The sequence below is a fragment of the Pagrus major genome, chromosome 9 (assembly GCF_040436345.1).
Source record: "Pagrus major chromosome 9, Pma_NU_1.0".
NCBI lineage: Eukaryota > Metazoa > Chordata > Actinopteri > Spariformes > Sparidae > Pagrus > Pagrus major.
Window position 1 is genome coordinate 13,808,198 of NC_133223.1, and position 27,100 is coordinate 13,835,297.

Genomic DNA, 27,100 nt, shown 5'->3' on the forward strand with positions numbered 1-27,100 from the left:
TGACACTCAGTCCCCTGTCAATCATACAAAAGTCCTGGTCCACAGCTCCACATCCATCTCACAAACAGAAGGGACGGAGAGTGACGGATGACATGATGTGATAATGTGACATCAATGAAATCGTCAGCACAGCTACAATGACGTTTGATTAAAGAATACTTCAGTCTGGACACATCAAGGTTTGGGTGACAGTCCATAAATCAAGAAAATGTATATGACAGAAAGTCATGGCTAGATAGACCTTTTGTCCGCTCAGATAATAGACCAGAATGCAGTGCAGCGAGAAGGGAAGACGGCACATCAAATGTTTATTAGCCAGCTGGTGTACAGCTACAGTGTCTGTGTTTCTCTGCCTGTTTGTCAAATTTTGATAAAAAGCAAAGAAACTTAACTTACCTTCCCCGTGGGAGTTTTAAGAGTATGTCTGCAAAAAAAAGAAATTCATTACTTGAAGTTTTCTTTGGTAAGGCAGGATAAGGAAAAATGTTTTTTTTAAAATGTTTTACTTACAAGTAGCAGCTCTAGATAAAGTCTTTTTAGACGTATAAAAAGACTTTGCGCCCGCACTATGAAACGCTTCAGTCTGAGTTGCTGCTCTTATCAGCCACAGATGAAGGAGGCAGAGAAACTACAGCAACACTTGCAGCATAAAAACAAGTTCAGTGTCAGATCGATGTGCTTTGGCCTGTGGCCTTGATCGGGGTCATCCAAGAAGTTCACAAGCCGTGAGTGTGATGATAAAGTAGTTATTTGTACTACAAGTGTTGCTGATCTTCAGACCTCTTCAGACTTTTTTTTCCTGCATGGATTTGGAAGCGGTGCCAGGAATCCACACACTTTGTGTCTGCAGCACTTAAAATCTGATTTCACTATACTCGATCTTTACTATATAAGTGGACCCAGCTCCAGGGACTGTAAGAGGTTAACTTACAGACGTCCTTTCACCAATAGCTTGTGCACATTTTAAAGTAAAACAGCAGGGGAGAGGCTTTACTTGCATTTAGTAAGTTCAATCCTTTTGCCCTCCCATTGATTTGGATTGTTTTTTTTGCCTGAGAGCAGAGCACAGCATTAGAAGCTGCTGTGACAAAGCCTAAAGCCACTCAGATATCTTCTTGTTTCTTTAGTGGTTTTAATCCGATGTTGTTGTAAGGCGCTTTGACACTACTTTCTGAACTGCTGCACAAATAAAGATTATTAGAAGATGATTGCACAGTACACAAACAGAGGTAGACAATAAAAACCTCTGGTGCCAAGAGGAAATGCTTTACTAAAGAAATTGTATTGTCTGTTTGCGATAACCTTCTAGTATCGACAAGAAGCCTTCACAAAGTGCCCTTCACGTAATTTAACAATTGAATTGAATTGAATTGAATTAAATTGAACTGACTATTAATTTCAGTTTTATAACCTTTGCTCTTTGTCACCATTTGAACCACCTGTTGAGTCCTAACAAACAGATTCCTCTACAGAGGATATTTGATTTAATTCAGTTAGCACTGCAGTTTTACCATTAATAAAACAGGTACATGGGTGTTGGTGGTCATGATGTGATCTGTATGGACAGGGAATCCTCATCTTGTAGGTTTGAAGTCCACAAAATGTGAAAACTTAGGGTCTACTTTAGATCGTGCCTGCATATCCAGTCATAATATCTTTGTTTTTTAAATTATTTTTCACTTTGATTATGCCTCAGTGCAAAAGTTGCAACTGATGTTTATAAACTTTTACAGCCATAGCTGGAGGCTTTATGTTTTTGGGTTGTTCGTCCGTCCGTATAAACGAGATATCTCAGAGATGCCTTGAGGGAATTTTTTCAAATTTGGCACAAACATCCACTTGGACTGGATAGAATTTACAAAACACATTTTTGGCCATTAGTCAACATTTGTGTTGTGATGACATTTTATATCCAAAAGGTCAAAGGTCAACTTCACTGTTCTGCAAAAAAATGTTTGGCCATTATTCATTGTAATAACTGAGGAACAGCAGCTTGACTGGTGCGCGGAGGCATACAACCCCGAGGCTGTTATTCTAGGTTTGTTCTTAATTTTAGCTTCAGTAAGTTTACAAAGTTCGTTTGCTTGTTTCAGTTGTGATTATATTGTTTGAAAAAGTGAAATTTTAATTTTGTTTTTATTAGTTTCAATATTAGTTTTATTATGTTGTATTATAATATGTGGGGTGTTTTGTCTGAGGTAAGATCTAAGACGTTCAGAATAGGTATTACATTAACGGATGCACTAATGCCTCATCATGTTTATGTTGAGACATTTGACTAAATTGACAAAGACTGAGGCCTAGTCCACACGTACACGGTATTTTTGTATACAGGGTTTTAGAAAAAAAAACAAAACACTGTCCAGACGTGTGTTTTAGCACCATGCGCTGTTGTAAACAGGAAGCAGATTGCATACTCAGGTCAATTGCTTAGCTACAGAAAATACTATGAACAAGGCAGGAAAACGTGTCTGCTCTTCACAGAATCTTCCTGGATAATTTGTCAGCAAAACATTGCAAGCAGCTGCTTTTGTCTCTCTTTTCCGTCATTGTATCATCAATACTTTAAACAATATACATCCATTCTGTAACTGTACAAGCTCAAATACTCAAATATCATAGCACACACTCTGCGTTTACATTTGCCAGTAATTCCACAAATAGTGATAAACCAAATGCTCAGTTTTCAGTGACCGGAAATGCCGTTAACGCGTGTACGAAAGGCCAAAATGCATAGAAAAAGCTTTGTTTTAAGAAATACTTGTGCACATGTGGGCAGGGCCTTACATTTTTGTTTTTGACCAAAATAACCTTGATCCTGCGATCACTCACAACACTTCTACTGACTTTCTTTGAAAAAGAATGAAAGAAAAGTCACAGTAAGGAGCAGGAGGCAGCGGACGTCCCTGAACAGTAATACAAAAAAATTATATGTTTACAGACAACATGTGAATCAAGAAAATGGCTCCAATTTCTTAAATCAAAATAAGGTATTGTCAGACAACAGATGCTGGTTTTACATGATGAGACTGATCCCTCAGTAGGTAAAATGTTCCTGTGAAATTCACATCGAGGAATCTCATTTACCGATCTCACTGACTTGTGGATCCAGGAAAACATGATGGATGTCAGGACTTCATCCCTTCTTCTGTAAATCTTTGGAAACCTCCAAAATAACAAGATACTTAATATGCTGTGTTGTACAGTGATACCCATTAAAAACCTCTCGTAGCCTTTTCAAGGTTTTCCTGATACAAATAATTAACCCATGATTGCCCAATCATTGTCAATCAGCAAAAGAGCCAGTGAAAGGCTGCGCAGCACTGAGAGAAAACTGGATCTGCGTGAACACTGGCCAAACCATTCCTTTATCCATGTTATTCACAAATGCACAAAGGCTCCCAAACATCACGTTATTTTAAGTCAGCGTATTTTTCTTCTTTTTTTTGTTAACTATTGATGCTTTAACTCTCCGGTTGGTTGAATGCACTAATGGCAAATGACAAATGCAAGAAGACATGCAGCTGTTGTATGGCAGCAACAGTAAGAACTGAAATCCCTTGAATAGTGAAAAGAATAGTGTGATGGGGTGTAGATGTTTCACTGAGCATTTGACAAATAGTACGTCACACCCTGAACAAGCGGAAACTCTAACCCCTGTTCAGTCAGAAACACCTACGTCAAGGAGGGTCCCACAGTTTGATTAAGCTGAATGAAGGCTTTGCTTGTTGAGGGAGCTTTTGAAGAGACTGAGCAGCGACGATGATTCTGCCGGTACATCTAATTCCCCCTCAGCAAAGACATACATGAACATTTGATCTTAGTAGAGTCAACAATGCCAAAAGCTCAGTAAATACAGAGGAGGCTGGGGTGGTGGAGGGAGATGAAGCAGCAGACAGCATATCAGTGGAGTTATAGTGAGATATATCAGATTATAAAGGCTCTGGGTACAACTGCATGAATATAATGAGGGTGTTACTAGCCATCTGTTTGTCAGGCAGCTGGTCAATGAGTCACTGAAGTGAAGCCTAAATGAGTCCCCACAAATCAATAGTGGTCATTAGTTGTAGAAGACGGAGGTGACAGGAAAATGATGACTTTCAACCAAAGCATTTGTTCTACAAGAGAAAGGATGATTCTTCCTCTGTGCTGTTGGACTGCACGAAGAACGAAAGCTATCTGAAGCTATCACATCCATGTGCGGAGATGAGCTCCAGCTGGTACCGGCCCAGTCAAATCCCTGGCAATCGTTCAAACCGAGGATCATTTGCATTAAGTGTGAGGGAGGTCTCAAATAAAGTTGTGAGAAAGTGCTGGGCTCACGGGGCCGTGTGGTGTATCTGAGTGTGTCGTGTAGTGAGCCAGGAAAAGCCCCCCACTTCTCTCCAACTGGTTTGAATTCATCAGCAGAAAGGTGAACCAAAGGGTGAGATTAAAGAGAAGCCATCTGCGTGTGAAGAGATCATAAGAGTGATGGTAACTTTAATTGGATTATGATTAAGATGGAGCGAGATGAATCCAGTAAAGTACATCTGGTGAAAGTTTTTTGCATACTCAGCTGGAGCCCAGAATCTCCAGGTTCACTGAATGTGAATTTATTTTGGTAATTTGATTAAAGGCACAATTTGTTATGGAATTCGCACTAAGAGAGTACAATATGTACTCAGGCGAGTCCGTCACTGTTGTAATATTTTGGTCCTGCGTCCAAATCAAATTTATTGCTTGAGCTAATTGTGTTCGCATGGAGCATATTTCCACATGAAGTTGTTCTTAAATCACATCTGACACACAGGAAGCCTGGAGGAAGCCAAGAGGAATTACTGCAGCGTAGAAATCCTGTTTTTGCGGGGTCTTTGTGTGCACTTTACTTGAAGGTACATTATGAAGACAAACAAAGTGACTAAAAGGACAACACAACCAGAGGAGGATTAAGGTAGTCATGGGCCCCTAGGCTATTTTTTATGTGGGCCCCCCCTTATGCATCATGCTCTCCCAGAAAAAATGTAATTTTGCACCATGTGTAACAGTGCAGGAGAATATTTGGCAAACATGATCCACATACACTCCAGTTAGCACACAGGTAGGTCAAATCGAATCGATGAGCTTGATTGGATGAGGTGACCCGTGTCTGCCCAATCAGTGCTGTTTTGTTTGTTTATTACCCCATGGACCAATAGAGGTCAATGAATTTTTCCATTATTGTACAAGTACCATAATTATACAAGTGTATTTAAATTTCTAAAAAATAATCTGACCAATTCAAGGACCCCTCCACAGGGGTGGAGCAGCAATTTTAAATGTGGGGGGGTTCTGGGGTAGCACATGAGCACCGCAACCACCTTTGGCCCCTGTTTCAGTCTCCAAAACTAATGCGATGCATTTCTAGATTTTCTTCACTAGGATATGCCAATAATATTGCATTCAAAATGTACATTATAGCACAACGCTCTTTAACCTAAGATATTATATATTCACAAGCAATTACATACCATGGTATTAAGAAATTAATGTATATGTCTTATTAAAGAACAAGTGTGAGTGAGTGAAATTGGCAAGAACACTGTGTTCCTCCCTCTTCTCTTGTGTTATCTCCCTCTCCTTCTCTCATGTTCTCCCCTTCTCCTTCTTTTGTGTTCTCCCTCTCTTCTCCTGTGTTCTCCCCCTCTTGTCTTCTCTCCAACTTCTCTCCTGTTCTCTCCCTCATCTTCTCCATGCTCTCCTTTGTCCTGACTCCTGAACTTCCCTTCCTCAGAAACATCCTACATAAAGAACTCAATGTTAATATTCCTGAACATGGAAGTGTTGAAATATTTTATGTAAACTTAGAACAAACAGCCTTGATTTTGATTAGGAAACATTCAATTCTTTTGTTGTTCTTTTATCTGCTTTTTATTAATTATTTTACATATATTTTGTTGTTCTAATCTGTTTTAACTAATCTTTCATCCTAGCCTTTATTGTACTCTATATTATTTTATTCCTCTTATTATTTAAGATTTTAATAGTTTTATTGCATTTCATTGTCTTCATTTCTATTCTTTTCTAGTTTCTGAGAGCAGTAACAGGGATGAGTTGATGTAGGAGATTTTCTTCATTGAAAAGAAGGTTTTAAGCTCCAACAAATAGCTTTAAGTTACGTAAATGAACACCTACATGGCATTAATGCAAGAATATGAATGTACTACCATAAAATTGAATTAGTGCATTTATGGATTGAAAGCTAGCTTTCTGTTTCCCTCCTGTCACATAACTCCAATTAAATGACAACTTGACTTGAAAAAGAAGTCAATCTTCTGCTGCCTCTTCCTGTTTGGCATTCCTAACAAAAAGAATAATGATAATGTTGAATAATATCAAAATCAGTGGCTGTCTCTAGAAAACTATCTGTCAGTTACCATTAACTTTACCTGGCTTGCATTAACTTTGTTTGCCACCTGGCTTGCTTAATATTAGCGGACATGCCACAAAGCGAGACATAGTTTAGTTATTTACAGACAAAATTTTACATTATTAACTAGTTAAATAACCGTTTCATACCTCCGCTCTGTTCGCTGTCTGCGGCAGCGAGTGACGGCAGCTCCATGTACGTGTTTACTTTCCCGGGGGGCGGGACTAGTGGGTTTGGTCAAATGGCTGTGATTGGCTTGATGGCTGTCAATCAATCTAACTTGGCCAATGGGTTTTCATGTATGGGGGACTGAGGTGCGCTCCATTTTAGTACACTGGTACACCGCGAGGGCGGGCAAACGGTTTAATACCTTAGGAGAAAGTCGGGGGGATGAAATCACCTTGTTTTAAAAGTCCCCCACGGCTGTGACACCACGGCCCCTCCACACGTGGGGCCCCTAGGCTGCAGCCTAGGGAAGCCTATGCATTAATCCGCGTCTGAACACAACTTCATACTGTTAACTTTGTTTATATTTGGCGGACCCTGCCACCTTTGTAGCTTCAAACAGGGTTCTGGGGACCTTATTTTCCTCTGAGAACAGCTTGTTTATTCAGTCATGGAAAAATAAATGTTTGAGTTTTTATAATTACCTCATTAATATTCTGAGTTTGGCTTTCTTCTCCGAAACTACATAGTGCTCCTTTAATGGAAACTCAGTGGTAATATGATGTATACTGTACTAAAAGCACAGTCCGGGTCCAGCGACAAATTTTTGCCAGGGAGCTCTGACAGGTTAATCCAGCCAGGTTCATAGAGATAAACTGACACTTCAGAGAGTAGGTTAACCACTAATAATAATAATTATAATAATAATAATATCATATAAATATCGCAGATGAGACTGCAATTACACTGAACAGGAGCCAAGGGATGAACAATGTGTCGATAAAAACAATCTGTTTTTAACCTACTCTGTGAAGTGTGTTCTTTCATTTTCCTGGAGGTATTTCTTCATCAGAAGTCATACAACCTAGATATGTTGGTTTGTAGTGTGTTTCTCCACACATCTCTCCTAGACTTCAACACAGCTGACACCACAGTTAAAGCAAGATTCAGTGACATAATGACCCTTCCTTTTTTTATGTTCCTTGGTGCACACCAGGACATGACTGACACAATTTTTATGGACGCTAACAATAAAAAACAAGAAGAAGCAAACTTCTGTTATGTGAGTCAAATGCTGCTTCATAAAATTCACTGGAGAGTGAAAATAAAATAGTGTCGATCGTACCCTGGTGTGCGCTAGAATATGGAGCGAATTCGGTCACACTGTGGTTTACCCTGTACCAGCTGCACACAAGGAGCACTGCTGTGCATGGGGGTATCTCTAGCTTTTCTTTTATATCAAAAGCTGTTTCAATCTTGTACAGTTTTGTGGTAAAAGGTATCACAAATATCTTTTTAGACATCTTTTATGTATATTGTATATTTTCAACTTAAGGCTGTATTTACATTGAGAGTTCCACAGAACAAGAATTTAGCTGTACAGATGACAGTAAAACCTGAACCTGGACTTGAACTACCTTTTAATAGACTTTAATATACGTTGTCTAGCATTTTATTTTGTTTTTAAAACTTCACTTAATGCCTATAAAACTGATTGAATGTAGAGTAAATTACAGTATCTTTACATATATCTAAGTATATGCTTTTTTTTAAGTCTAGGACTCACACATCCATAAATTCTTTGTAGGGGCTGGGTAGCATTTATCTGCTTCTCACTAATCTTCCTCCCTACTTTAGAAAGACCATTTATGGTTAAAACGTAGTCATGCCTGTGGAATAAAGGAAGATTGAGAACAAGGTAGTGTAGCAGTGTACAGATATGAAAACTGTCATTATTGAGGCCTTTCCTGCACACAAATGACTTCATCACCGCTTTATAGAATTCTTGTGTATTTTGTGTTTTGATTTGGCAACTCAGCTTGTTTAATGAGAGTTTATAATGAAGTCTTTCTAAACAATATTTAATTTAGAAGTTTTTAAGGATTAAGACTGTCAATGGATTTTCACACTGAAATGAAATTAAAGGAGACCTCCAGCTGCCTCCAAAGTTGGAAATTAATCATAGCTGGCACACAAAAAGTCTCTTAAGCTTCATGATCGAAAATGATCTCAACTTGATTGTTTTGCCCGCTTTCTTCATGAACCCTCTCTGTCTTTCATCCACAGGTGGGTAAGATCCGAAAGACTGCAGCCAGGAGGAGAGAGTACCACATACTGTTCATGGTTCTGACCACAGCAGCCTGTTACCTGTTGTGCTGGATGCCTTACGGCGTCGTGGCCATGATGGCAACATTCGGCCCGCCAAACATCATCAGTCCTGTGGCCAGCGTTGTGCCATCGCTACTGGCCAAGAGCAGCACAGTCATCAACCCGCTCATCTACATACTTATGAATAAACAGGTGAGTCAGCGACGTGTGTGTGTGTATGTGTGTTTGACTCAAAGACGTGGACAATCTGACATATACAACAGCTTTATTTACACGGTAAAAAAAGACAAATTACAACAGCTGAAATCATACAAATGGTCTATTTAAATATCAATTCAAGTGTAAGAAGAAGAGAATTCACTGACAAATCAAAGTCAAGAAGAACACCCTAAGGCTGTTGAAAGTGAAACGCACGTATTCAGTCAGTCACGGATGCTTCTTTTTCTCTTCCTCTCTCCAGGAACACTGCAGGAAACTGCAGGAGGGAAATGTAAAACTGAAATGTTGGACAATCCTTTAGAGGCAGTGTGGTGTAGAAACTCCCACAGTACTGAGTAAAAACAAGACATGAAAAACAGGCCTCGAGTTAAGAGTGGGGAGGCTGAGAGGGCAAAATGTAATAAACAGTGTCCGCAAATATGTTCTCTCATCTCACATACGTTTTAAGTTTCAGCACAACGTTCTGTGTTTAATACTGGCAATAAAAATTGTTGTCTTAAAAGGAGGAAGATTACAAATTTTAATATATTTCACTTGAAGCATTCCAGGGAAAAGTAATAGCACCTTAGATGTCCTGCTATTACTCTCGAGTCCTCATCCCACGCTCAACCCACCCCTCCCTGCTGACACATTACTAAAAATGGAATTTGGCACAATATTAATATGCGACAATGAAGTTGCCAAAAGGCATTGCACTTAATCAAGTGCTCCCAGGGAACTACCTATAGCTGCACCGCAGCTGGATGTCATTTCCCTGTCCACAAGCATGCACTAAAATCTGCAAAACACCACTCAAGAAAAAAAAAAAAATTCAAAATCTCAGAGCACAGTTGCCTGTCACGACATTAATGACAATGGTGTCTACTTGCAGCACAGTACAGCACAGACAGTTTAAGACTCTTAGCCCTGATCCTGATTTGCATGCTCTGTGCATTGGAAATGAAATCAGAGTTATCAGAAATATACATGTACAATATGTTCAGGGTTTTTGCACCTTCAGTGTGTTACAATCACAAGCAGTAAAACATTTGTCTCAACAGAGAAAACCTACAGCAGAGCTGAGAACCTGCATTATTCAAAATGAATGTGTGAATCTCCTTAAGCTTCAAAAAGGGGTTTCTCTTCAGACGGTTTTTTTAAACATCTGTTTTAGTCCTCTAACAGTCTCTTTCTTTTACCTCTTTCCTTTGTTCCATCAGTCTTCTAATGACTTCCTCAATGATCACCTGAAGGGCTGGGTATCAAACCTCACTACCTTTTGCATTTTCGGAACAAAAGGTGTTCCATTTTTCAAAACCATCAAGCGGGGCTGGGCGATACAACCATATATGTTTACATACTGGGAGACCATTTGTCAACTGTCAAGAGAAATTTCCGTACAATTTCTGCCAAGGCAGCTACACATCAGTGAGGAGAACTGCTTCATGGCAATATTAGAGTTACAGGATTTTGCATCAATGTGATGAAATACTTTTTTCATGTATGTAATTCACTGAATTAGTCCTTCTCATGTGGTCATTTCATTATACATGCACTCATTTGCCAGTTCATTAGCTTCATCTAGCTAAATGTAATGCAGTCTAATGCAGGAGCCCGACTATAAATCCTTTATGAAGGTTAATATGTTCTGTTTTGTTAATTCAAGGTATTAATTCAACTGAACTCTGTGGTGTTATTAGACTTACTATATCATGACAGTAGGGCTGCAACTAACCATTACTGTCATTTTAGATTAATCTTCTGATTATTTTCACAATAAGCCAATTCATCGTTAGGTCTATAAAAAAAAAAATGAAAAATGCTCATCACAATTACCCAGAGCCCTCTTCAGAATGTCCATAACCAAAAGACTCTTCATTTACTGTTATAAACAACAAAGAAAAGCAGTAAATCTTTACATTTAATGAGCTGGAACCAGCTAAATATGTGACATTTCTGTTCGAAAAATGAGTTAAACGATAAATCTATTATCAAAATGATTGGCAATTTTCTTCCGTGGATTTTGGCCATGAATTATTTTTTTTTTTTTTTGGGGGGGGGGGGGGGGGGGGTAAAAGTCCGATAAAAAAGTCTGGATTGTGATAAATAAGTCAGAACTTTTTTCTTTCTTTACAGTGATCCTCTTTCATGATTACACAATACATCAATCTTGCAATATAAAATATGATAATGAAGATTTTTCATCCAGTATATCGCCCACCCTGCTCATCAAGTATTGAAAATTTGCACCAAATGCTCATTTCTTTCCTTAGATCAGGTATAAAAACATTTTTTGTAGAAAAAGAAAATGTGTTATTTTGGTATCATCACAGTTCATGTTTGTAGCAGTACTCACAAATTTTGGATGATACCCAGCCCTACACAACAACGAGTACTGCTTAGCCCCAGAATCATCTACGAACTATCACTACAGAGCCATCTACTTTAACACACAGACTATTCAAAGAAACATTCCTTTGACAAGAATTCACATCTTAATACGAACCACAACCAATGGCACGAGAACATTTTGTAGAATAGCACACTTAGCGATAAAAATCTGTTATAGGCAAGATTTTTCCAACTGAATGTCTCTGTAGCAAAATCACAACCAACCCTCCTCCTCGCTCCACGCTGAGCTAATACCTCTCGAGCCTGCTGCAGATGTGGCACTGACTGACTGCAAGCATAATAATAATAATCATCCTGCCCGGATACAAACCAAATCTGATGATATTACAGGTTCAAATTCCTCTTTTATAATCGTCTCTACTCTGAGCTGCGGACACGTACATACCAATATGAGAGGATTCGGGATGTATGAGACATTTATAGTTGTAGGAAATGAGCTTCATGCCGTTACGTGACAAAGACAGAACCCTGCACATACGCAGACCATACTGCAGTGGTTAGCTCCAGGGAGGGTTTGGCCATTACACGCAGTGGTAAAATTACATTCAATAAAAAGAGTGAACTATCAAAAAACAGGGGCTGGTGATTGCTGAGTGCAGAGCTAAGAATCCCCCTGATGCAGCTCACTTCAGCAAAATCAAGCTCTCACGGCAATTAAACTCCATGTTACTGCAGTCCTGCCACAGTAAGTACTGCATGTTTCTGAACAGTGACAAGGCAACCCGAGGGAAGTGTTCAGTCAACCACTAGGCACAGGGTCACGGCTGTTCTGAGCACCGGTTTGTTCTCAAGATCCATTTTGGCCCCATAAACTTGATTTTTTTTTTTATTTTATTTTTTTTTTTACAGAAAAAATGTTACTATAGCTAGGATGAATCTAAAAAGGACAACCAGTGTCTTCTGTCCTGTGGGCTGTTAACTGAGAGCTTCGACCCGGATTGAGGAATCACCCTCAATGTGTGAATGAGGAGTGAGAAACTGTGGTGGTGAGCTGGCAAGTTTGCATGCACAAGAGAGTAATTTAGTACTAAGCTTGACAACATCAGTCGTGTAAAATAAACCCCTCGTGACGACACGAAACAAAACTTCGAGAGGATATCAGAGGAATGTCAAACAAGAACGCCTGCTGCAGAGCGATGAAATGTACAGTCATATGTTCGTGAGTGTATGTCGCATTTATGACATTCAGCGTGGATGACTTTCTTTGCTTAATCACAACCCTTTGGACCGGTAAAAAAGAAGAAAAAAAAAATCACAAGTATCCACCGTTCAAAACAGTGGCATTTCCTTTAAGTAGAGAACCACCCATACTATTGAAAAAACACAGAGTTTACACCATGGAAACACACCCAGTTATTGAAAATTCACTTGTCTATCTAAAAACACTGATCTGTTGCTACCCTAGTCAGCTCCACAGCTAACGTGGCTCAGCTAAAGCAGAGAGAAACGTCTTTTTCAGCTCCGTCTTGGAGACTCTTCTTGCCAGTCTCTGGTCGAGTAAACCATCTTAATGAAGACAAGTTCTTTCAGAAGCCCCCACGTTGATCCCTCGCCAGAGGGCTATGGCTTATGTTCTAATCTCCAGGCTCCTTGTCTCCAGTGGCTTTATTGCATCTCTCCCTTGTAGTCAGCCAGAAAAAGGCCAGAGTGTATGTGTATGTTCGGGCTCAGAGGTTCAGGTTTTCATATCTCAGATGTCACAGTTGACGGTGCTGAAGCCTGGAAGAGTGACCCGTCCCTTCCTCCGCAGGTCACTCTCGGGCCCCGTGTTGATCCGCTGGATCAGGCTCTTCTCATACAGGAGGGGATGGTAGGCACCCAGTGTACAGGCGGCGTCATAGTAACGCTCATGGTAGTGGCACAGGTCCGTCTGCCTCATGGAGGGAATGTACTCGTACACATGCACCTGCTCGCACAGCGCCATCATCAGGAGGATGCCTGTAATGACAACAGACAGAGAGAGAGAAGTTGAGGTTTTCCTATTTAAAAATATTTCCTGATTGACTGCAAACCAGACTAGGACATTTTTTTAAGGAAGTACATTATTAAGCCTTTTAAATGAGACATATGCTCATTTTCAGGTTCATAATTATATTTTGGGTTACTACTAGAACATGTTTACATGCTTTAATGCTAAAAAAAAACCCTGTCAGTTTTCTCACACTGCCCATTGCTACAGCTCTGTATTCCCTGCTCTGTTTTAGCTCCTGTCTCTTTAAGGTCCCCCTTCCTGAATACCCAGTCTCCTCTGATTGGTCAGCTCATGCACGTCTGACCCAGCACTACTAACAACAACAGAGAAGCTGTTCTAAACTAATTCTTACATGCCGAAGTAGTTTCTAGGCCTAAATTATGCAAATGTGTGACATGGTGACATAGTGTGATGTCACAAAGTCACAGCATTAAAGGTGGGAGTACTGACGAGGCGTTTCAGGACCAGTGTTTTCCGTGGAGATCAGTGCTCTCTGTCTCTGGTCTCATTCAAACAGTTAGACACATTCACATCTGAAAGTTGGCCAGTAAAACCACAGCCCGTTCAAAAAGAAGCTAAAGCCAGGAAGCAGGGGAAAACTGCTAGCCTGGCTCCGTCTTAAGGTAACAAAAACCACCTACCAGCACATCTAAAGTTCATTTAATAACACGTTCTATCATGTCTGTTAAATCCATACAAAAACTGAAGTGCGTAAACAAGGAGTTGCAGTTCAAGAAAGGGTTAGGAGGAATTCTAAGTGCTGTATTGTAGGCAATTGAACTTGTTTCAGTTTCTTGAAGACGTTTCACCTCTCATCCAAGAGGCTTCTTCAGTTCTAACTAACTGGAGTGGTAAGGGCTAGGTGAGCCCAGGTGTGAATGGTTGTTAAGCTGTCTGGGGAGAGAACTCAGTACAGCATTGTAGGTGGGTGATAAGTAATGTCTTAGGCCACCTCCTCTGTTCAAAGACGGTCGTTCCAGGTTGATAAAGATGGATTATTTTACTCCTCTTTCAAACCATCTGTCTTCCCTGGCCAAGATGTTTACATTTTAACCTCAAAGGAATGATTTTTCTCCTTCAGATGAATGTGGGCAGCAGAGTCTTAAGTTTGACATTCGCTTAGGGAGAGGTTGTTTTTTCTCCCCAATGTACATATCTGTGCAGTCCTGGCTGCATTGAACAGCATAAACTACATTACTCTGCTTATGCCTGGTAGTTTTGTTGCTAGGGTGGACAAGTTTCTGCCTCGGTGTGTTGCTGGGTTTTAAGTGATCCAGGATATGATGTTTATTGAAGACCCTCCGATGGGTTAGGGTACTTGCTGTTCGACTCTCATCACTTACTGGAACACAAGCTGGGAGTTATCAGAACCCTTAATCATCGGGCTGAGACCGTGCCCACAAAGACAGAGGGGAAGGAGAAGGAACAGAAGCACATCAGGGGAGCACTTAATACCTGTTGATACCCAAACTGGGCCTTTGTCAAAACCTCTAAAAGATCCAGAGCAGACAGAGAGGAAGAGACAGAAAAGCGTAACAACATTGTCATTCCCTATTTCGCTGGAACATCTGAGAAACTCAGAAGGATCTTCAATAAACATTGTATGCCGGTTCACTTCAAACCCAGCAACACACTGAGGCAGAAAATTGTCCACCGTAAGGACAAAACACTGAGGCATAAGCAGAGTAATGCAGTTTATGCTGTTCAATACAGCCAGGATTGCACACATTTGTACACAGGGGGAAACATAACAACCCCTCCATAAACAAATGGCACAACACAGGAGAGCCAACTCCTCAGGTCAATGTTCACATCTTGGCCAGAGAAGACAGATGGTTTGAAAGAGGAGTAAAACAATCCTGGAAAGCTGGAATGACCATCTTTGAACAGAGGAGGTGGCGTGTGACACAACTTATCACCCACCTACACTGCAGTACTGAGTTCACTCCCCAGACAGCTTAACAACCATTCACACCTGGGCTTACCTAGCCTTAGTGACCCACATGAAGGCCGGTTGGGTCAACGACTCACACGTGGCCTAAACGACTATGTAAGGACACTCCCACACAGGGTTTAAAAGCCTGCAACTCCCCTCCAGTTAGTTAGAACTGAAGAAGCCTCTTGGATGAGAAGTGAAACGTCTTCAAGAAACTGAAACAAGTCCAGTTGCCTAGGATGTTGCCATGACCTGGATGACCGAGAACCTTCATTAACAGATTAGGAGGAGTGTATCTCTTAGCAAGGTGTAGTGAGTTCTCACTGTGATGTCAAGACTAAGAAATTAATGAGCTTTAGAGTGGCTGGTAGGCAAATTTTGTTAGACAGACTAGCTGATTCCAGGCTTCATGCTAAGCTAAGTTATTTAACTGCTGGCTGTAGCTTTGTGTTTACCTTACCAGTCCATAAAATGCACTAATACTAAAATGAACTCTCAGCTGGGCAAATCTGATTAGGGAAAGATGTAATAGTCTTCCTCAGCATCATCACGCTCTCCTTTTGGAAAAGATTTTTTCTCATTATATCTCCAGTGTCAAAATGACTTCACAGGTGCACACGTGATTTTAAGTGCCCATGTGAAGTTCAGTAGTGCTGAAAAAGAGCATGCATGCTCAGCAAAACTCCCTTTAGATAAAGATTAAAATAGAACTGAATACATTATATATGAAAACAGTGAGTTTGCCTGCTCAGCATGCTCTGCCTGGTGTCTTTGACAGACTGTGATATGTTGCCAACACAGAGCATTCTGCAGCTGCGTACATTTTGTTACCTTTGGTTGTTTTTCAGTCACTTTGCTTTGTACATTGTGGCTTATTTCTATCACTTTCTCTTCGATGATTGTTATTCTGATTGTTAACGCTCTCCCCTATCTATTGTTGCTCTCCAGCATGATTACAGTCACCACAAATAATCAAGCAATATCCTTCCTACGGACTGTGTAAGCATGTTGCAGCATTTTTCTATAGATTGTAAGCTAATTGGCCCTGTATTGTTTGACCATCGCCACTTTCCACCACTATACAACTAATTTTCTCATACACATCAGTTGTAGATAAAATCACAAAGGGTCAAAATCAAATAAATTTTATATATATATAGCCCAAAATCACAATCACATTGCCTCAGTGGGCTTTACAAACTGTACAGTGAACGACATCCTCTGTCCTTAGACCCTCAATTCGAGTGAGGAAAAACTTGCCATAACAAAGTGAAATTGCACTCAAATTGGCGCATGTACCTCTAAGTTAACTTCACTTCTTCATAAGTTGGCCTTTTATTTCCACAATTTTTACCCTGCTTTCCAAAATTATTACCATTATACAGTATTTATCACTGCATTTGTCTCTTTAATGATCCCATCAATCCATTCATGTCCAAATACTTGTCTTGAGTTGTCCAAAAGAATAATGACAAAAGAGAAACAAAATGACATCATGACTCACTGCTTTGCAGCATTCAGCAAACACACATTAAAGTGCAAAGAGTAAGCGCTTACATTTCAGAGAGCTGCACTCAGACCTTTCCAACTAATGTGTTAAATGACCACTAAAGGTCAAACTAGCCAATTAGACGCCACCTTCTCTGCCAGTGAAAAGCCGTTATGGGATCATCTTCTCTCAAGTGGCACCGCCGGTTGGCTGTCAGGACACAGAAGTGCACTAAGGCATGATTTCTGCCCAGTCAAACTCTGACGGACGTACCTGTACTACAAGTCTCTCTGAGAGGGTCAAACAAAGGTCAGTCCACCTCAACTCTCTTTCCATGTCTTTCTCAGTTCTACAGGTGTTTCCTGATCCTGTTTCACTGCGATCACTGGTCAGCGGACAACTGCCACACCTCGATGCCCTCCAAGACCACGGTAATTCAGCTGAACCGCAGAGTCTACAGCAACACGGTGGCCTGCACCGCCCAGATCTCCACCAACGCTCTTGAACAGTGCTGCAGCACCCCGGCCACCAAGCACACAACCCCACCCGAGGTCACCACCTGAGCCTGAATATCACAGACCTGATGAAACCGCAATGGCTCAGCTTCAACTACCATTGAATGTGGACTAAAGCATGATGCATTTAGAAAGTAAATGTACTTAATGTGTGAGCTTGTGTTTGTACAGAGAGGAATCTTTTTGTGAGTCCATTGAGTTTAGGTATTTTATATTTGTTTTGATATGTACAAGGCACAAAAGTACTAAATGTCTGGAGAAACACAGGTTTTACATATACTATATGGCTAAAAGTTTACAGACACCTGAACATCACACCCATGTGTGATTGTCGAAATCTCAATCTTAAACCCGTGGGCATTGAAATGCTGCCATAACAACCTCCACTTTTCCGGAAAGCCCTTCAACAAGATTTGAGAACAGGCTGCAGAGATTTGCTCCCATTTCGCCAGTATGAGTCCAGGCACTGATGTTAGGAGATAAGGCCTGGCTCGCAGTCAGCTTCACATCAAAAGGTGTTTGATGGGTTGAAGTTAGGGCTCTCAGCAGGCCCATCAAGTTCTTCTACACCAAACTCTGGAAACTTGCTTCGTGTACAGGAGAATGTTAAAGCAGCATTATGTAACTTTTTCACCTTGGCTGTCTACAGGTTGTTTTCAGGTCTATTTCTGCAGATAACCGCGCACATGTCGAGGTAAAAATAGGCTAGACTCTCTGGGATCTGCGCTTCATCTAGAATCTCTAGACGAACTGACGCTGCAGCCTCGCTTGACACTCGCTCCACCGCCAGTCTGGCTGCTCTAACCTGTTAAAATGGATGCCGAAATGAAAAGCAGGACGTAACGCCATGCATACGCGCTGCTCAGGCATTCAGTGTGGCCAGCCTGTGACAGCTTCAGAATCATGTTGATGGTACAGTGTCTTGTAACAGGGTGAAGGTGTCTGTGTCACTTGTTTCTGCACTGTGTAACTTCAGTGAGAGGGTAGGACCACAGCGTGACATACATGTTTGCTTCAACATAAAAGTTTTCAACACATATCATTATGACATAATGAGTTTTGTTTGTAGTTTGCACCTACATTACGTCTGACAAACAGTGGTGCTGCACTCGGAACATGTGGGGGATGCCAAATCACACAAAATGCCAATTTCTACACAATGTTGCTTTAATGTTGAAACAGGTAATGATTTTCCCAAAACTATTGCGACAAAGTTAGAAGAAAACTATTGTCTAAAATATTATTGTGTGTTATACCATGGGGATTCCTTTCATTGGAACTAAAGAGCACAGACTATGAAAAGCAGTATCAGGGTGTCTACTTTTGGTCATATAGTGTACTCATCCCTTGTTTTACGTGTGTATATGTTCAGGAAAGAGTAATAGTTGGTATTAAAAGGTTTAAGGGACATTCATGTCACTGTTATCTTGGAGGCCCGAAATCAAGGTTAATGATCTTTACAAATATGTAGAAGTTTTGACAATTTTGTGCTTATTTGTTCTTCGGAGAGCTTTTCAAATCAATGTGCACACTAACTTCATTCAATTCATTTTACAATGCATTTCTATTTCCTTACAATGTGATCACAAAAACAAACAATGATGGCTTTCTCTTTCAAATGTAATTTATGCTAAAAAAAAAAAAAACAGATTCGGTCTTCTTTGTTATCCATCTTTTCTACAAAACCAAAACCTAGTGCCTATTCTCTGTTGCTGTTCAGTAGGTTTGTCATTGTGCTGCTGTTAATGTCTAGGCTAGTCAATCATATTTGTGCTCCTTCAGTCAGCGTCTAAGTGGATTGTTGTGTTCATCATTTAACTTCCATCTTTCCTCCTTTCTCCAGCCTGTGTGCTGCTCCGATTGTAAATGTTGCAGAATCCTAAAAGTTCTCACACCATCCTAAATTCAACTCCCAACCTGTACATATACTCAAAATGTTATAGTTTGTATGCATGGTCAGCCTTTATTTTATCTATTTTTATTTCTGTGTTAGTGTCCCCTCTTTTGATATGGTTATCTTGTGTTATTGCATGATTTTGATGCATATTCCTTCGTGCATCATCACAAAGACAATGGCTTACAATTGCCCTGCCCTTTCTCAGAGTGACCGGTCACCCATTTCACAGAGGGTGGAGGCCATGGGAGGCTTCCATCACGAAGCATTTGGCCTGAGTGACAGCGATGAAGATTATGGGCATAACAGGTTGAAGGACGGGGAGCACAAGGAAAAATGGCTCATATTTCGCCTGTTTAGATTGCCATGGCAAGAGGGGAGAGGCCAGTCTGAGATGATAAAGGCTGTGATGTTCAACTATAAGACATACAGTGTGATACGGCTGTGATGCAACACACTCATGGAGCTATTTTGGGGAATTCATAAAAGAGTCAACTCGTCCATAGGATGCAATATCACCATTTGAATACACATACTGGGGACACAAACTGCTGAAATGTAAAGCTCTCGGAGCATCATGGAGATGTCAAGCATGTTCAATGCAGACTGGACTTGCTCAAGATGTGGTTGCTTGGCTGACCTCACTGCGGGGTGGTTAATGAGACTCTAATGATGAGGTTCTGGAAGCTGACTTGTGAGTCAGCTGTGAGTGGATGTTAACCCTTAAGTGACTCTACGGGACAGGCAATTCATTGTATTTTATTGTTGGTTTTAATTGTTTTAATAAATATTATAGCTGTGGAAGAAAAATCAATGCCTGGCTGTATTTTAAGCTGGAGGTTCTTGAGAGAATAAAAACAAAATAAACTCAATAGGCTCTGATGTGCCACGATGGATTTCTAACCTGTTTCTAATGAACGTGCAACACCGGTCCGTCTTTTCAGTGATGCTCAAAAAGGGCAGAGCACATTGTGTAAGATTTGACAGGTCAATTAAACTGTGAGCAGCATATTGAAAGAAGAGCTGTGTTATTCACTAAATACAGGAGATAAAAGATTTTTCTAATAATGGTAGCATTGTACCATTAACTTCACATCTGCATAAATGTGGCATAAAGATTGTCACGTTTTACTTTCTGTTAAGTCAAATGATTGTGTTTTGGCAAAAAAAGCTTGATTTGTAGTAGTGCCAGAAATAGAAAAATACCATCTGCACAGCACATCTCCTCCCTCTTGTCGCCCTAATGACTGCACTTTTTCAAAAAGACAAAAGAAATTACAGAGCACGATCCATTTAACACGTTGCCATGGTCTTCAAATAGAAGCTAGAGTCAACAACCCATGCTTGCACTAAATCGTTTTGTACAGAAGGGTCGGCCGGATGAATGTAGCAAAAAGTCGTGTGTATCTCTGAGAAAAGCAGGCACATCTGCACTACTTTGTTATCCTGCAATGGGTGACAAAGACACAAATTCTTTTGGAGAGGACAGGAAAGACAGTCTCAAATAACACGCATCTAACAGAGAGAGGGGTTGTGTTTGCTTTTAGCGGCGTAAAAAGAAAATATCTATGATTACATAACCCCCCATCTTGAGGAAAATATGATTTAAAAGGGTATGTTTTTAAATCTCAAATGTTTGTGACTCCCGCCCTCTGCCTCACAATGGTTTGATCCACTGCAGAGGGTATTTTAACATTAATAAGTCACAAAAGTTGAGCTTAATAATGAAGCTTATTGACAGCATTCAGTTGTAGCCAAAGGTTGAGTAATAAACACAAATGGCTATCAAAGCAGCAATCATTTGAAATATTTTTTTCTATATAATGAGGCTGATCATGGATCCTAAATGAATTTTATGCCTGAACGAACCGAATTAACAAACTCTTTGTTTTCATGACTGAATTATCTGAAAAACAAACTGACCTTAAAAGGACAACACAATTTCATACTGTTTTACTTTGTTCTCAGAGTATAATAAAGGTCCCCAGAACACTGTTTAAAGCTAGAAAGGTGGCAGGGTCCACCAAATATAAACAGCTTGTTTATTCAGTTATGGAAAAAATATACAATGTTTTTTAATTTTATAAATATATTACATTTTTTGTATTATTACCTCCTTAATATTCTAAATATTAAAAATCTGATTTGAATTTCGTCTCCAAAACTACATAGTGCCCCTTTAAATTGGCAAATTAGAGGGACTGTTTTCACTCAAAAAGCAGTGGCATGACTCAAGGGCCTGGCTCCCAGATGAGCTGCTCTTATCTGTGGTCTGTTGTTCAGGCTGACCTCCAGTAAGGACTGTACATCAGATAAGGGGTATGTGAGACATTTGTTTAGTTTTCCCACTCCATATAACACATTCATTATTGTCACAACCTTCATTATTGCTGTATTAAACTACAGGTGACCATTAGTGTTGGATAGCGGGTCGCTCATTTACCTAATATGCAGCCTAACATGTAAGTAACATGACAGGAATCAAAAGACTCATGTTGCCCTTTTAGTTTCATCAGTATTCATGCAGGCAGTGAAGCCTTACCATTTCATTTAATTTTTTTGGTTTTCAATTTAAAACCTTGCTGCCTTTCATACAAGCCATCTAATCATTGACTGATTTATACAAGGGTTTAGTGAACTATAACAAATCTTGAGAAGAAGGCACAACTAAAAAAATTATGTATCTGTTTAAGTGTACGCTATGTTTTGAAACAGCCATTTCCTTTGGGACTACATTCTCTCAACCATACGTCTGCATTCCTACGCACAAGCGAAGCTGTGCCTGCCTCGAAGCTGTATTACGCGGCCGTCTTATAGCAATGTAAAGCACAAAAAATGTTCAAAATATAGCGTACACTTAGAGAGATTTAAATTTTTTAGGTGGGTCCCATTTTAGTAGGCTTAAATAGGTCTTGCTGTCGTTGCCATTTAGCAGTACAATGCTCTGCTTCCCTGTCGGTGCTACGCGCTGCTTCTCCACACAGGGGGACAGCTGATGGTCATCTACTGCAGGTAATGCACTCACCAGGGATAAGTACCTCATACATCCCCACAACAAAAGACATGGCGGGTGGCTTGTTTTGAACATAAGAAATCGATCAATATGTTATACAATTTAAATTATATATTTCAATTTAAGAAAAAAGTGACAGGAAACATAGGCTACAGAATCTGGAACACAAAGACTTACTTCACTCCATTGTCAAACTTGACAGAACCTGATCTGTATTTGGTGGTTGTGTCTTTTGCTTCAACATTGCTCCATGACAATGAAAATATATTTTGGATATATCAATGTCAGGAGTGAAAATATCACTAGATACTGAGGATCAAACATAAGAATGACGGTCCGTCACACAGAGGTAAGCAAATATTCCTGCCATAATTGGATGTTTTGTGTGATACTGCTGTGTGTGGGAAAAACAAATTGAAATTTCTGAAAATTACAGCGGAAAGACGGACATGAAGTCATTATATCATATTGACATGCTGGAGAGTCTCTACGATGAGCTTACGGTGGTTACATTTCCACCATCCCCTGCACAGATGTGCTACTTTGGAGTGCATTGCATAGCCATGCTGCATGCTGATATTGTCACTGTGCATGCTGAAGATAAAAATTTCATCATGTTGAAGCATGTGTGTGTGTGTGCGTGTGTGTGTGTGCGTGTGTGTGTGTGTGCGTGCGTGTACGTTTGGGTGTGTGTGTGTGTCTCTGCTCCTATATCTGCTCCAGGAGCAAGCAAAAAAACAGAGATAAGCGTACAGACGCAAGAGCAAGAGAACAGCCATACACTGCATGCATATCAGCTGTATGTGTGCATGTACATGTGTGTACTCACCTATGAAGCCAGATGAGGGAGGATTGGGCTGGATATTCTCCTGAGTGTTGCCCTGAATCACATCCCAGAGGCGCCACACATAGCTGGGATGAATGATGTAGAAGGGCTGGTCAGGATGGAGCTTGCGGTGCTCAACGTACGGGCCGAAGAGGTTGTAGTCGGGGCTGGCATACCACTGACGAAAGACATGAAGGGAGGGGCAAAATTATCAGTTTAGACCATCGTCTGAACTTTCTACTAATTCTCATTCATGTTATTCTTCTCCACTTTGGTCAATAAACATGTTCTACACAGTTTCACGTGTTAAAAAGAAATCAATATGGTAGTCATGAAGTGCCAGATTTTCAGACCCCCCTCCCATTTCACCTCCTTTTGCTACAAAGGCTGGAGCAACAGGGTGTGCGTGAGAGCCTCGGAGTCTCTCCACTCTCCACTTTTTGTAGAAAAAGTGACAAAAATAGTGATTTAAAACAGAGTCTTGGAGGGGATCTTTAGGATATGTTTGACTGTGCAGAAATACGTTTTAAAGGACCTCTGTTTATATAGAAGCAGGCCTACGGGTCCGCTTGGTGACACCTGGAGTTACTCAATGTTCTCCTGTATCCATTCTTCATACGGCATGTTTGTGATCCATTTAAAATACAAAATCCGTACACAAGACATTTCATGCATGCTGTCCGTCCTGGCAGAGGGATCCCTACTCTGTGTGTCCTCCTGAGGTTTCTTCCATTTATTCCCCTCAGTTTTCCCTCAGTGGAATCAGGAGTCTAAGGATGAAGGGTGTCATAAGCTACACAGGTCGTAAAATCCTTTGAGGCAAGTCTATGTTTTGTGATATTGGGCAGTATAAATAAAATTGACTTGGCTAAATGTAAATAAAATTATAGCACAGTGATGTGTTTATATGGGTGTTTTGTAACATCAACAATTTAACTGCTTGTTAACTCCTGGTGTATGGAGGACTGAAACTGACACAATCAGAAATAAAGAAATATATAAATGGCGCAATAAATAAATTAACATGCCATTCAATCTACAACTAAATAGAGATTTATTTCTGCTTTAATTGGCTTCTGTATTTATTTACCTTTGCATTAATTCAACTATTCATTTCATTTTCATTTCATTTCAAATTTTATATTCCATTTTATTTATGAATGTATTCAACTTTAAAATGTATTTATTTATTTATTTACGTATCTATTTCTGTATTTTTCTCCCTATGCATTAACAGTGGGCCTTTCTGCACATGCACACTGTCTTTGGAGAGCATTTTATCACTTTCTGCCAGCAGCTGAGGTAGAAAATGTTGCTTACAGCAAGTGCCATTGATTGAAAACAAATTACGGAGAGACGCAAGACGCCATCATGGCCACCAAATGTGAACGCATCCAGAAGTTGAACTTTAATGACTTTAATGAGTTCTCTTCAGAGACGACCATAAAAAGCCTGGCAGAACATTTCTCACTGCCATTTCGTGCTGTGTCGATCTGTGTGGTCGTAGCGGCGGCTCTGCACCACATGTTGCTGCGCCACATGATTCAATTCCTGTTTTCTTTCACAGCTGATGAGGTGATGTTTTATTTACATTATTCACAAATGGTTTTTGTTGTTACACGTCAGTCTAAATAATGGATGATATACATGGTACACATTGAACAAAGAGGAAGACAAAATAAGTTCATGTAATGCACCAAAAGAACAATTAGAAAAATAGCACAATTACAGCATAATGGTCCTGTGTGCTGGGGGAGGGTGTCTTTGGTGAATGGACTATGTAAGCTTATGTGCTCTCATGAATTTGTCTCAACCTTTTGTCTCTCAGCCTTTCAACAGAAGCACGTATATAGATGATTGAGTGGTTTTTATCATTGCTCCTCGTCATAATGGCTTCTGGACAGATTTTAAAAAAAAAAATTTTTGTTTTGGAGCCCCATCAAACACTTGCAACATGTCCTCTGGTATGACAACAAGACTGTGGCAAATAATAAAAAAGCAGGTATTCCAGAGAAAAACCTCTCTGGCTCGTTTGTATTTCTTTTAACCAATCACAATCGTCTTGGGCTGCCCAATGTGTCACAAATCATGCCATCAGGGGAAGAAAAGCCAATCGCACTCACATCAAAGGCACTGAGCAAAGCAGAAAGCAATTACAGACAGATTGAGCGTGAAGCACTGTCTGTATTATCAAGATATTCCACAAGTATCTCTTCTCACACCTCATGATAAAACAAAGATGTCTCCTGCTTCACCTGTGCTGAAGTGACAACTCTGCACTCAACCCCACCTCCTGACCTCATAAGACAAGAGAGGTTGTGCTCCTTCAACAACAGTTCAAGTGGAAAGACAAGCGAAAGCCAAGTTTGCTGGAGACAGAGCTCCAAAGACCAAAGATTTAAGATTTACAGTTGTTGTAAAAACAGGTTTTGTGACGTACACAGTGTAACCAGAAATGATCTCATCTGGAAAAGACATGTCGATCAACAGTAACACATCCCTTGTTCCGGAGCTGAAAGCCTACCAGGAGCAACTTCAAAAGCAATGAACACTGCTCCAGGCATACCTAGACCTGCTTAGGCGGCATCACTGTCCTCACCACGAGCCAATGTGACTGACTTACAGATAAGTCCTACTTACACCAGAAGAGACAGAAGACCTCTTGGAAGACTGTCACTGTTGTCCAAAGACTAACCCTGGACATTGGGGCAGAATAATCCCCAGGGTTCGGTCAGGCAGTTGAGGTAGTCTACCCTCTTTCCCTAGCTCAGGAAAAAGTTTGTGAAATGAATAACATTGATGATCTCATCATTACAATGCAATGTTTCTGCTGGGAAACTTGGGTCCTGGCATTCATGTGGATGCCACTTTGACCCGCACCTCACACCCAAACACTGTTGCAGACCAAGACAAATAGCTGAAGGCATCAACCTGGCATCCAAATTCCATTAATCGGACTTGTTCTGCCATGTCCTGTGGATGCTCAATAGATTCTGATCTGAGGATCTGACTCTTGTAGGAAAGAAATCCAGACAAAAAGAGTGTATTTGAAGCACACACTTTTAAAAGATACTGAGACAGTAAAATGTGTTACTTTTGTTCATGGATCATCAACACTAGGAGGTGGGAGGTTCTGTTGTGTATCACCAGGAAAGCTTGTTCCTTTTGAGATACTGTCATGCCCCCCCTTTTGTTACAGGCATGTGTTGTTGTAATCCTCAGTCCTGAGTTTGAAATCAAATACATGCCCCATGCAATTCTCCCATGTTCCTTCATCACTGTGTGCACTGAATAGTAAAATGGATATAATACAGATCCTTTATATTAAAAGGCACATAATGTGATGAACACACAGGACTAAAACATCCTTGAAATGGAATGATGCCAGTAATCAGCGTCACTTACTGATGGAAATGAAGGTCAGTTATAATAGATAATAATGGCAAATCACATATAATACTCTTTTATGAAACAAGATAAACACATGCACTTGACATTGTTATCAGCTGTGTAGGTACCATATGTTGAGTAAAAGGACAAAAAAACCTCTTATAAAGTCAGTCGTTAGGTTCATGAAGTATCAGATAATAGTGAAAAATGACTATTATAATATCCAAAAGCATAAAAATGACTCAAAGAATAAGTCTCCAGCTGCTTTTGAAACTCTCCTTAAAACATTTCCTTTTGTGCAAGCTTTTGGAAATGTTTGTTTCCTGTTCTTTATCCGATTTATTTGCACTGTTCTTTTTATATCTTTGCATTTGATCTTCTGCATTTGATCTTCTTCCTTTGATTGTTTTTAAGTCTTACTTGCTCTTGTCCTTTTTACTTTCATTTAATCTGCCATGTCTGGTTTTATTTTATTTTGTTGTCACTATTATTATCATCATTATTAACATCATCTGTTCTGAATGAGATTACATGAGAGCAACCAGGCCACGAGACAGACTGACGAAGAGGAAACGCTCGGGGGAAAAGTTGCCATTTTAACTCAATTTGTGAAACCACTTATTTATTTTTCTTTTTAAACTTCAAACTCAAACAGACTTATTAATTCTATTATTATTTGACACAATAATGTATGCATTTTTAAATGGTGTCCTTATAAAACTGTTTAATGTTGTTTTTGTAAATCCTTTTTTAAATTTTAACTGTTTTATTAATAGATGAATATTTCACATTA

At 40.0% G+C, this 27,100-nt stretch overlaps 2 protein-coding genes across 2 annotated transcripts in view; one reads left to right on the forward strand and one right to left on the reverse strand.

Annotated features, from left to right (window-relative positions):
- tmtops2b (teleost multiple tissue opsin 2b) overlaps positions 1 to 18,404 on the forward strand; it is a 36,169-nt gene extending 17,765 nt beyond the window's left edge. The window contains exons 3-4 of the mRNA XM_073474190.1: positions 8,621 to 8,854; positions 17,017 to 18,404. Of these exons, the coding sequence (XP_073330291.1) occupies positions 8,621 to 8,854; positions 17,017 to 17,232 (450 nt within the window). The 3' untranslated portion in view covers positions 17,233 to 18,404. The remainder of the gene's footprint in view (positions 1 to 8,620; positions 8,855 to 17,016) is intronic.
- Positions 8,911 to 27,100, reverse strand: part of st6gal2a (ST6 beta-galactosamide alpha-2,6-sialyltranferase 2a) — a 60,974-nt gene continuing 42,784 nt past the window's right edge. Inside the window, exons 6-7 of the mRNA XM_073474189.1 lie at positions 22,921 to 23,095; positions 8,911 to 13,210 (exon numbers count right to left, since the gene is read on the reverse strand). Of these exons, the coding sequence (XP_073330290.1) occupies positions 12,963 to 13,210; positions 22,921 to 23,095 (423 nt within the window). The 3' untranslated portion in view covers positions 8,911 to 12,962. The remainder of the gene's footprint in view (positions 13,211 to 22,920; positions 23,096 to 27,100) is intronic.